The sequence below is a fragment of the Agelaius phoeniceus genome, chromosome 6 (genome assembly GCF_051311805.1).
Source record: "Agelaius phoeniceus isolate bAgePho1 chromosome 6, bAgePho1.hap1, whole genome shotgun sequence".
NCBI lineage: Eukaryota > Metazoa > Chordata > Aves > Passeriformes > Icteridae > Agelaius > Agelaius phoeniceus.
In genome coordinates, this window is record NC_135270.1 from 8,958,525 (window position 1) to 8,970,851 (window position 12,327).

Consider the following 12,327-nt stretch of genomic DNA (forward strand, 5'->3'; position numbering starts at 1 on the left):
TTGGGCTGGGAGTGTCAGTAGTGACTTCAGAAACTGGGTTCTGAAAGGCAAGATCCATGTCTCTGCTGCTCTCAGATTTCCTGCCCAGCTCAGCTTTCATCCCTACATAGTCCCTGTACATCTGCTGTACCTGCCTGAGGAGGTGTGTCATATAAGGCTGGCTGGGAAAGGAGAGTTAAATTATTGGAAAGAAGATAGTGAAGTGAGTGCAGTGCTGGAATTGTAGCATCCATTATTATAACTAATGACTATTTCTGTAATTGTAGGCACGAGTTGCTGGAGGAAGCCAGAAGACAAGGTTTGCCTTTTGCACAGTGGGATGGGCCCACTGTGGTGGTGTGGCTGGAGGTGAGTGCTCCTCCCAAAATGAATAAAAAGCCCCCTCAACATACAGACTTGTAAAGACTGTGTGTGTTTGGAGGCAGGAATGTTTTCCACATCCTGTTCATTCCCTTGTCTGTGTTGCAGCTGTGGGTGGGGATGCCAGCCTGGTACGTGGCTGCCTGCCGAGCCAATGTGAAAAGCGGTGCTATCATGTCAGCCCTGTCTGACACGGAAATCCAGCGGGAAATTGGCATCAGCAATCCCCTGCACAGGCTCAAGCTCCGCCTGGCCATCCAGGAAATCATGTCCCTAACCAGCCCCTCTGCCCCTCCCACCTCAAGGACGGTAAGGAAACTTACTTGTGCAGCAATAAACACCTAGAATTTCCCCACGTTTGACTGTAAACTTAGAACTGAACTTGTGTTAAGAATTTCTGGAAAGGAACACATTATTTAAATGTAGGCCGTTCCTTCCTTTCACGGAAATTAACTAAAGGAATAACTGCAATTTTCTTTCTTGAGGAATAAAGAAATTTATTTCAGTCTAAGTATGCCATCCAAAGTATTTAGAGTATGTGTTATTTTGGCCTCCAGAGAATTTAAAATACAGACGAAGTCTACAAGTGCGTACAGAAATTTGTAGGATAGTTGGAGGCTCTTTTAATGTAGCTGTAAAGCCATTAACTCCAAATAATTCAGACTACATGATCTAGGAGGCACCTGTCTCTCTCTAGTAAATTTAGGCACGTAGTGGGAATTTTCTCTCATGAGTCTGTCTGCTCTGCAGTCTAAAGTTATTCCTGGGGCTATGTGCTAGGCTACAAATGTATTTTTCGGATTAGAGCAGAGCTGAGTGTTTACCCGTTAATGAAATCCTGTCAGCTGTTTCTGCTGCTCAGTTTTGTTAATATCTGTGAAAGAAGTTGATCCCTGTGAACAGGCTTTTATTGCATGCCATGACTGTCAGTAGCTGTAGCTGACCTAAGAGACCATTGCTTTGCCCATGCCTGCTCCTTACATGTACCGATTGCTTATCTGTTCTGCAACCTCTCCTCTTTGTTACTGCTTTCCTTTCACTGGATGGGATTGATTCCCTGTGGGCTCATGTTAGACCACGGGAAATGTCTGGGTAACACATGAAGAGATGGAAAATCTTACAGCCACACAACAAACGGTTAGTTTACAGTGTTGCCACTTCTCTTCCTTAGAGTGCTTTTTCCACTTCTTGAGCATTTGAATCAAATACCTTTTGGTCTTTTTTTTTTTTTCTTTTTTTCGTTTCCTTCAAATTAATGCACTAAAATTCTGGATCATTGCTTCTTCTAACTCTTAACCTTGCAATCTGCATTTTGATAGCTTTTTTCCCAGAAGGGAGGAAGAAAAAAAATCAATGTTGATAAGATTGTAAACAAAACTCTAATCTGTAAATGGAGCTCTGATTTGATTGACAAATAGACAAATTGAATTATTGGTGCAGAAATTTCTTCTCTCCAGAAAACTTAATCAGTAAATGGGGTTTGCAACTTCTCATACAAAAATAAGTGCCTTGTGTATAATTTTTTAAATTGCATGATGCTTGGTTTATCTAGATTTTTTTTGGTATGCAGTAGATTTAGAGTCTTGCAGTGCACCATTAACTTTGACCTCCTTACTAAACTTAACCACTAATATGTGTGTGTTCTTTTGCTTTCCTAACCACCTAACAGGAAGATGAGGAGGGAAGCTGGGCTCAGGTTGGAAACTTTATCTCATATTACAGACTGTATGTAAACTGTCACAATCATTAGAGCATGAAAGAATCTGTTTTTCCTCTAGGCCAGCATCTTTTAATGATTCTGGGTGTGACCTGGGGATTGGGAGAGGGGGAAACTGCAGCCTTATCTCTCTACAATGCACACTTGGGAAATACATGTGATTTAAATATTTTAATGTTTTGGTGGGGGATGGCTCTCTGAGGAAGCCAGAATTCCAAGAGAAATATCTGCTCTGTGTAGAATGTCCCTGTCCAACCCAGCCACCATCCCAGGTGTGCCACAAGATACCCTGGGCCTGGATGGTTAAGCAGATTTCTATGCACTAATTCTGTAATTCCCCTTGATTGATTGTTTTGCCTTAAAGTGGTAGCAAATCCTAATTGTGTTCTCAGGCATTGATGTAGCTGAGTATTTATACAGGGATAGAAAGGTAACTTGGGATTTACCCATGATCCATATCTTTGCACAGTGTGGGCTCTTCTTTCTTGGCTGCCCTCCAGCTTAAAGCTGGTTTAAGTCCCATTAACTACATCTCAGCTACTCATTGGTTGATTGTCAGTGATAACAAGTCCAGAATAAGGAGCTCTGTCACTCCTCCACCTTGTGATGGCTTGGAGAGGTGCATTTCCTTTTGGCCTTGCTTCTTTCTGGAAGGTGCTTCCTTTAGAGGAGAAATAAAGCTTTTGCCTCTTAACAGAAAAATCTGAATTATTATGCTTTTGAAAAAAGGAGCTCTCCTGGGTTTTGTTGCCCAAGGAGGGATTAGATGTATGATTACAAACTCTTATCTTTATAGATGTTTTCCTTAAAAAAATGCCTGGTGATTTGCAGACCAAAAGTGTAATGAGAAAAGTCTCTTTTAGGATAAGGACTAGCATTTAGAATGGCTTGTTCTTTGGTAACAGGGTTTTATCAGTTTCTGAAAACAGCTAACTGTATATAAGAAGGCCTGCAGTTATTTTTCTGATATCTTTTCTTTATAAAGTCACGTGAAAAATAAGATTCCCCTCCAGTTTTCAAGAGAGAGAGAATTTACAACATCTCAACACAATGAAATTCTATGGCTTTTGCTATCCAACCATGTAGATTAGTCTTTCTGTAAAATTTTATTATCTCTTGCATATTTTGTCATGCTATTTCTTGATATAAATTGAGGCAGTTTTACTTGCTGATGTGAATATCTGCACTTGCTTTCCTCCATGAGGGTGACTTCTTTGGAAAACACACGTGTAGTACTCAGTATTCTGATGTGCTTATCTTTACAGGCTAAGAATCAAATAAGCAATTTCTTTAAACTATGCTATCTAAAGCAGCTTTTCTTTTCTCATTGCAATAAGCTTGTCCCTTATTTTTTTTTTTTCAAACCAGACACTAGCCTATGGTGACATGAACCACGAGTGGATTGGCAATGAGTGGTTGCCAAGCCTGGGGCTCCCTCAGTACCGCAGCTACTTCATGGAATGTCTGGTGGATGCTCGCATGCTGGACCACTTAACTAAGAAAGACCTGCGTGGGCAGCTGAAAATGGTGGACAGCTTTCACAGGTAATGAGGCTGAAACTGGAGGCCTCACCACAGTTAAGTGTTTCCATTATTTCTAAATATTTTTTCTGATTTTTTTTTTCCCTCTGGCCCAAACAGGAACAGTTTTCAGTGTGGAATTATGTGCCTCCGAAGACTGAATTATGATCGAAAAGAACTGGAAAGAAAAAGAGAAGAAAGCCAGAATGAAATTAAGGGTTAGTGTATTGTCTTTACCTCAGTCTGATTCTGCTATGTTTTTACTGATCAACCTTAAAGATCCATAGACAAAAAAAAGGCTTTAGAGGATGGAACCATTTATAAAATATCAAGTGTTAAAAGCACAAGGCGTGTCTGGATGTAGGCCCTGAACCCTGAATGATAAACCACATCATTAAATCACTTACTTATGCTATAAATGTGAACATTTTTGCAACTCATACTGCTCTGAAGTTTGAAACGAAATGTTTTAGGAGAATGAGAGTTAAGAGCATGTTGGGGCAGGGGTGTCCTTATTTTCTTCTTTTCCTCCTGTTTTGACATAACTTTACATCTGCATAGATTGTAGTTTTATTGTTGCTTGTGGCTGCTAACTTTTATTGTCCAGCAGTTGATGAAAAAATATCCAAGTGACTTAGGTAATTAAATCTTCCAGATTCATGATGATTTTTGTAGAAGAGAGAAGGAGTAAGAGAAAGTAGGGTGGGAATTCATGGTTTTACAAGATTTGCCATAGTAATTTTGTTCCCTGCTTAATATCGGAACCAGTTTTTGATATCAGAGTTTAAAAACTTGCTTAGAAGGTTCTGTCCCTGCTCTTTCCCTTTCCTTTCAAATCATTGATAACCTTTTGGTGGTTAACTTGGTAATTGTGCCTGAGATCATTCCCAGGAGTCACAACTAACTGTCAGCACTGAGCCAGGGTTGTGACTGGTGGGTTGTTTTTCACCTCCCAAATGGAATGGGTGCATCTCTTGCATCTAGAGAATTGCTCCTTGGAATATTTAAGTTACAGTGTGAAATGTCTTCCAGCAGACTTCTAATATGTTTACTTTCCACTTCACTCCACTCCAATCATGCAGTTCATGACTGGATGATTTGGTTCAGAGAAGTGGTGTTGTAATGAGTCTGGCACTGTGTTTTTGCCTCCCCAGATGTCCTGGTGTGGAGCAATGAGAGGATGATCCACTGGGTGGTGTCCATCGGCCTTAAGGAATACGCCAATAACCTGCAGGAGAGCGGCGTTCACGGCGCGCTTGTGGCCTTAGATGAATCCTTTGATTACAATGCATTGGCTCTCCTGCTGCAAATCCCCACTCAAAACACACAGGTAACCAAGGATGAGGCACTTGAGGCCTCCTAGGAAGGTTAAAAATGGATGCAAAGTTGTCCATTGTCACATAGGACAAAAACTTAAAATTGTGCTTTTCTAATGGTTTTCTAGTTGTTAATAACAATTGTCATTGGTAAATTTGCTTGAGAAAAAAATTGTTTGAATCTTTTCTTCACAGCCCATCTTCACAACAGTAGTGTGAAACTCATCATTTTTGTTGTTTCCTAGTTTTTACTCTGAAATAAATTAAGTTTGAGGCAGAGTCATGAACTTGCATATCACAAATAGAGGAGAGCTGTTAAGTTTTCCTTAAATTTTTAATAAGTTACAAATTAAATTGTAACTTTTCAAGTACTGACTTTTCAAGTATGGAGTATGTTTATTAATCTGATAAGAAAGCACTAAACAATTTGGGTCCTATTAACTTTTTTAAATCATTATAGGTTACTAATTACTAATCTTTTGGAATTAACTTCCATTTCTTTCGTACCACAAACTTCAGGCTCGTGCTGTTCTGGAGAGGGAATTCAATAACCTCCTTGCTATGGGCACTGACAGAAGACTTGATGAAGTAAGTTACTCGAGTTGTTGACCCATTTTATGGTCCTGGAAACTTTACCAGAACTGTTCATTGAAAGAATTTAGCCTGAACCTCTTCAAGCTTTTGACAGAAACTTTAACTGGAAACTCCTTGTCTCTGAGGGTTTCTAAATATACAGCAGGGTTTGTGTATTTTGGTAAGATGACTTTGAATATGAAAGTATTGGGGAGATTTGCAAGTTTGGTTTTCTAGCTCGTGTGGTTAATATCTAATAGCAGCACTTTGGGCTGAATCCTCTTTATCTAAAATATGGGAGAATTAGTGACCAGCATTGCAATGAACAAGCTGTGATAGAGAAAGGCACTTTATCCCAAAGAGCAGTATTTCAAAGAGCTTTGAGTGGTTTTTAAGAAATCATATGTTAATTTTGATTCATACTGGTGCAGATGACCACCACTTTGTTTACACATCAAAGTAATTTTTGTTGGGCAGACTGTGATCTTACTGTACAAATTGTGCAGATCTTCTTGTACAAATTGTGCATTGAAATGAGTGTAAAACTCTCTAAGTGTGAAGCTGTTCTGTGCACCAACATCACGGAAGAGTGTTCCATCTTTAACCTTGTAGGTTGCTCAGTGAACAGATTGAAGCTGGTGTTACTTCCCTAGGAGAGCCTTAATTAACTCCATGCTGCCTCACCTTTGGTGTTGATGGGATTTGATGTGGTAGCACATGTAGGCAAAAGTGTTGCAGATTAAGGCTGAAGTGACTAAACCCTTCTGTGGTTAACCAGCTCAGGAAACCAGTCTCAAAAACATTGGTGCTGGGATGAGGAAGAGGACAGGGGAAGGGGAAGCTCCTGACAGCTCTGTTCCCATGTGCATTTCTACCAAGGTCTTAAAACCTATCAGAAAGCATTGATGGTTTTCTAAATTATTTTCCTTGGAGATTTCAAACTGCAAAAGGAGCTTTAAGGGAACAGATGTTTGCTCTGTTTTAGTGGCACAGGGCAGTTTGATCATGAAGATCTCTCCAAATAATATAGACACTTATCTCCTAATTGTACAAGGGAATAAATCTGAGCATTGAAAGGATTTAACTGGTTCTAAATGGGAAGCTGGCAAATGGAGTTGCCCAGTGGGTATATTTGCATTGACACAGTACATTCTGATGTACCAAAGATGTTTTTGGAAGTGTATTTAACTGTATTTACTAAGTGTAGCATTCTATTTCTGAGGTGGGAATATTGCTTGAAAGATGCAGATATATTAATGGGGGAAGGAAAATGCACTTGAGTAATTAAATTTCATTTACCCAAGTGCTTAAGGAAAACCCTGCTTGGCAATGCAGTATTTAATACACTTACTTTTTATTTCCTCACAATTGCCTTCTTCAGTGGTGATACATTTACTTAAGTTTGTCAGTAATCCTTTTAATGTCAGTAACAATCCCCAATAACACTTTTTGCACTGCTAATGTTGTTTGTCAATATGACAGGATGATGATAAGAGCTTTAGGAGAGCACCTTCGTGGAGAAAGAAGTTTAGACCAAAGGACATAAGAGGTTTAGCTGCTGGATCAGCAGAGACTCTTCCTGCAAATTTCAGAGTTACAACCTCAATGTCTTCACCCTCTATGCAGCCAAAGAAGATGCAGATTGATGGTATTGATTTTGTATAATTTTAAGCATGATGTTCTTTTTTTTTTTTTTTTTGCCTGAGATTCCAGAGGAATTAAGTCCAAATGACCTTTTTGCTGCATAAAAGCATCTGCCTTGTGCATGGTTGTATTTATAACACTGTGTTTAACCATAGGGTGCTTTGTCATTTCAGGAAGCTGTACTAGAGGTGGAGTTTCTTTTTTACATCACTGGAGTAACAAAATGAGAATCATAGCTAGAAATAAATGTAATTTAGGAAAGTAAAATGACAGCTTAATAGGAGTCTTTTAATCACACAATGCATAATTTCTGATTAGCAGCAATTAGACTAATATGAACCCCACTTCTGAAATGCAATAAAATGCATTCAAAAGTGATGTGAATAAACCCCCTCAGATAATTTTGAGATGAGTAAAACATCAGTAACAGGTGTATTACCCCCTCTGCAGTGATCACTTCAGTATTGACCATAGTTGAAATCACTGTTTTATTCATTGCTGTGTACTTAATGATCTTTGGGTATATGTGTGCACACACAGATATGAGTTAAAAAAAATCCCAAATCAACAAAAGCAGACCCCAAAAATCCCACCTGGAAGTGGAGGTTGATCACCTGTCACATGAGGGATCTTGTCTGTTTAAAAACCGTAACTGTAGCAACATAAGAATAAACTTTGACTTGAATTTAGTTTACAAAAGACACACAGAAACAAATATGAAATGTTTTTTTATTGGAACAGACAGGGTGAGAACGCAATCTGTTGGAGTTGCCTCAGGTTTTGAAAACTCTTATTTATTCATAAAGCTAAAAAAACCAATTTTTGCATCTGATGCTACTCTCAGTAAGCTCTTCTAAATTTTAGGTACTGTCAATAGCACAAAATATTTACCAAAATTCATGTGGAAAACTCTATAAATGAAAGTAGGTTAAGCCTACTTTTTACCATGTAAAACCACTTTCTTTTCCAAATATTAGACATTTACAAAACTACATAAGGTGGTAAATAACTTAGAAAATCACCTTTGCCAATTTCTCTGTGCTAGTTGGCAAGCAGATTTTTTTAGAATACTTTTTGTTAGCCTGTGGAACAAGAAGTGGTTAATATGCAAACTGTAAAATAAATTCTGCTTTTCTAACTTGTAACCTTAGAGTTGGGTGAGTACCAAAGCTGTAATCACCATTGCTGTGGAGGTTTTTTTTTTTGTTTTGAAAACTAACATGCATGCTGTGTTCTGCATGTCTTCCCATGCTTCTTGGAATAGGCAGTGTATCAGGAACACAAAGATTGGATTCTGCCACAGTAAGGACCTACTCCTGTTAAAGCCTTCTCCTGGTGAGTAAAGCTGATAGGAATAACACTGAAGCAGCTATTTATGAAATAAAGCAGCAGGGATTTTCCTACAGTGGTTTTACACACTTAGAAAATAGTCCAGGTTTTCAGGCTAGGTCATTATATTGGAAATCCCAAGTTTATTTCCTACAATAAGACAGAGTGTTGAAATACTGGGTTTTGTCAGAACTGTGTTCCTGTGAGATTTTTAAAACAGCTTCAAAAAGGACCTGTGCTAAACAGCTCTGTAGAAAGTGTTGAAATCAAAGGCTGGATGAAGCACAGCTAGTGGAAGTGGGGAGGGGGGAAGAGAATGAATTAGGGATGAAAAGACAGTAATCCATGTGTGACACTGCAGCTCAGATTGCTGATCTCTCAAAGTCTTTGCTTGGTCAGAGCTGTCCCACTAAAGCATGCTTCAGTACTGAATTGTTACAGGGATAATTGCAGTTTCCCAGTTCCTGGACACTCCATAGCACTGTGATTGCTTGGGCTGGCTGCTTGGATTTAGCTACCTGCAGCCTCAATTTGGGCAGCAGGGCTGTTGATGTGTTGTAACACAAAATCCATGTATTCTGGCTTGTGAAAGAGCTGTAGTTCTGTCTTTCTCCAGGATCTGGAATGTTTCTGCAGCAGCCTCTGCTGTATTTTCTCATGGCACAGTACTTCTCTCATTTTGCAAGCAAGCCCAAAAATGATTTTTTTTCTTTTACTACAATGAATTTTAAAAAATCAACTCAGTGGCTCTTTCCCCCTCACTGATATCTTTCATGGACTGTAAATTGCCTGTCTTCTCTGCTTGTAGTGTCTTTCTTATTACTGGTAGCATCCCTTCCAACTCATGTCTTTGCTTCCTCAAATTCAGAACCATTTTGCATGTATGAGTTGAGTTCTAAAGAGTTCTTACATGTGAAATGCTGAGAGAGGAAATTCCTGCATGTAGCAGCTCAGACCACATGAGTGTGTCAGTTCATACATAATCTCAGGGGCTCTCTTTAAAGTATTTTTAGTTGCAAGAAACTGAAGTTTTAAGTCTCTCCCCCAGATCCTCCTCCCTGGTTCAGGATTTTCTGTAGTCAGATGATGTGGGATGGAAATCCTCAAGGCAGAAACATTTGCCCTCATTGCTTTATTTGCATTGCAGCTGGAGATTGCAGGAGACAATAAAATGATATCCAGCATGGCATGGCAGTGATTCAGTGCATCACTGCTGAGCTGTTTCTGACAATCTTGGAATGCAATGGTGGTTAAAACCTGCTAATGGAATCTTCTGTGTTTTCTTTTCTTTTTGTGTGTTGTTTTTGTTTGTTGTTTTTGCAGTTTACCCACACTATTTCTACCGGTGATATGCAGCATTTTGAACATTTGGAACCCTTAACCTGTTAATACTTGTTAAATGGACACTTTGAGATATTTTATTACAGAGTTTTTAATTAGCAAATAAATTCATGAGTACTATAGAGAAAATATTTTAGATCTAAATGTTTCTTATATTTATGTGACTTGTCATTTATATAGTTACTTACTTTTTCTGTTTCTATTCAGTCTACAAATCAAATCATTGCTGATTTTTTATTCTAATTTTAGTCTTTCCAGCTGAATGTACTGTAATGCTTGTATGTATATGTCCCTATGAGCAATATAGGGTTTTTGTAAATTATGCAGTAACTGTAATTATCATTGTTTTTTAATAATGAAACTGAAGGTGAAAAGGATTTTAATACCTTTGTAAAAGTATCATGACACCGAGCAGTATATATTTTGTCTTTTGGAGCGCTTAGCTTAGATCTGAAAACAAGTCCAGCTTTTTTTCAGGTGAGCCTTTGTTGACGTAGGAGGGACGGTACACGAGTGTTGTTCTCCTCAGAGCTGTACCTTTCCACACAGAGGATGTGTCAAGTAGTGGCAATTTTTCTGTATTTAAAGTAGAAGTGGTTGGAAAAGCTGGGAGGAGCTCTTCAGCCTGCAGGACGTGTTGTAGGAGCGATTGCCTCAGTGCTCACACCCTCTGCTGTGTTTGTGCAGCGCCTCTGCGCAGTGACTCAAAACAAGCCATAAAGCGAGGACTCTTTTTATTTTTGCTTTTCCTTCCCTGAGGAAGACAGACTTCATAATGATTCCTGGTCGTGAGCCACAGGCCACAGAGAGGTTTTTTTTTTGTCCTAGACCTTTTTCCTTGAAAACACTTGGTGGAAAGATGCTGGTGGAACCAGTTTTAATGGACCAATCCTAAAGCACTGCAGCCTCCTGTCAAATGAGTAGTGAAAGATGAAGGTACAATGGGCTGAAAACTAAAGCAGTGCATCTTCTACTAAAGGCCTTACTTTTCTTATGTAAGTCATCCTATGTGTTTTGTAAACTTGTTCTAAAGACTTGTCTGGACTTTCATTTGGATGGTTGTAGCCATTTTGGACTGTATGAGTAGAAAATGTATCTGACACTTGTAAATGGCATATTAAAAAGCCAGCAAGAATCTGTTCAGATGGTGCATTATTTATTATGCAACAATATATATAGCATGTCTTTTTTCTTATTGTTTTCCACTTTTAACTTGCTTGTAAAACTGAAATTCATTGTTACTGTTCTGTTTTTCTATTAATCTTTTGTGTATTTTCAGATTATGTAACAATATGTACAGTCTACTTTTGAACTATTTTTATCACAGTATTATTTATTGCTTTCAATAAAGTACTGATGCATTTCCACTGCCAATAAAACACTATGGAAAAGCTAAGATCTAATTGTATGCAGGCAGAAACTTTGCAGTGAGTGGATATTGTCAATAAAGCGTCTTAATGATTGTTTGCTGCCCTGTAGATCTGGTTTCAAATGATGACCTTTTTCCAGGAGCAAAAATATTCAGTTAGATGTGACATTTTCTTTGGAATTGTTGGAGTTCACATGCATTAATATCAGTTTTCTGGAAAAAAAACTGCTTTATTGCCTACTTCTACTCATCTTTAGAGCTATGATTTGCTTTTTAAAATAATAAACCAGACCTGACACACAACTTCAGTGTATTCTGGTCCACATGGTGAAGATGGAAATGCTGTCCTAGACAGCAGCAACAGTTGCTTTGGTAATAAAATGAAATCATGGCCATAGTGATATTTGGGGAGAAACATAGGAGTTGAAGGAACCAGTGCAAAATGGGGTCACAATAGGGCTGTTCATGTCAATTTTGGTATATTTGTAAACCATTTCATTGAGTAGAAGACAGAGGGATAAAGTTGCAGAATGATGAAAGGAGTAGTAAAGCGTATTTCATCATGTCCTCCAGATCAACAGCAGGACGTGGAATGCCTGGAGAAACACTGCCATGGATGCTCTAAACCTTGTTCAGTGGTGCATCTCTGTTTGTCTGGCTTGTCTGTACGAGTTGCTGTCTGTCCATTTGCAGTCTCTTTTATATTCTCAGAGAATCTATCTTTCTAGAAAAAAAACCTAAAATGGAACTGCAGAAGGAAATCCTGACTCACTGCTCAGCTAAACTTTGCTGTTTAGAGAAACCTTGCCTAGGCGTTGCTGGTCACTGATGTGAGTGATAGTAAGTGTTCAAAGTCATGTATTGTTGCTTCTCAAAAGTGAAACCAATGCGGGATAGACTTGTAAAATGTGAACAGAAAATGCGTTTATTATTTTGAGGCTGTAAACCTTAACTGTTATGGAACAATGGAACTGACATGAGAGGTAGAATAAATGAGTGAAATGGCGAAAGCTTTCACAAACTGGCAAAACTGTGTGTGGTGACTTCCTTCTGAGTTACACAGCAGAGCTGTGCTGGAGAGATCCAGAAAAACGTGTCTTGCTCAATTTTAATAACTCCCACACACCCTGCTCAAAGAAAACTGCACATGGAAAAGGC

The 12,327-nt window shown here is 38.7% G+C and overlaps 1 protein-coding gene across 7 annotated transcripts in view; it reads left to right on the forward strand.

The window, feature by feature from the left end:
* The window catches only part of PPFIA1 (PPFI scaffold protein A1), a 53,902-nt gene extending 41,703 nt beyond the window's left edge, over positions 1-12,199 (forward strand). For 5 of the 7 annotated variants that reach the window (XM_077179584.1, XM_077179583.1, XM_054635194.2 and 2 more), the window contains 11 exons: positions 267-348; positions 469-669; positions 1,435-1,497; positions 2,030-2,056; positions 3,446-3,621; positions 3,718-3,815; positions 4,752-4,927; positions 5,433-5,501; positions 6,969-7,134; positions 8,395-8,465; positions 9,783-12,199. In XM_077179584.1, coding sequence (XP_077035699.1) covers positions 267-348; positions 469-669; positions 1,435-1,497; positions 2,030-2,056; positions 3,446-3,621; positions 3,718-3,815; positions 4,752-4,927; positions 5,433-5,501; positions 6,969-7,134; positions 8,395-8,453 — 1,117 coding nt within the window. In that variant the 3' untranslated portion in view covers positions 8,454-8,465; positions 9,783-12,199. The remainder of the gene's footprint in view (positions 1-266; positions 349-468; positions 670-1,434; positions 1,498-2,029; positions 2,057-3,445; positions 3,622-3,717; positions 3,816-4,751; positions 4,928-5,432; positions 5,502-6,968; positions 7,135-8,394; positions 8,466-9,782) is intronic. The other 2 variants (XM_077179587.1, XM_077179589.1) reach the window with 1 other exon arrangement.
* Positions 12,200-12,327: the final 128 nt, after the last annotated feature.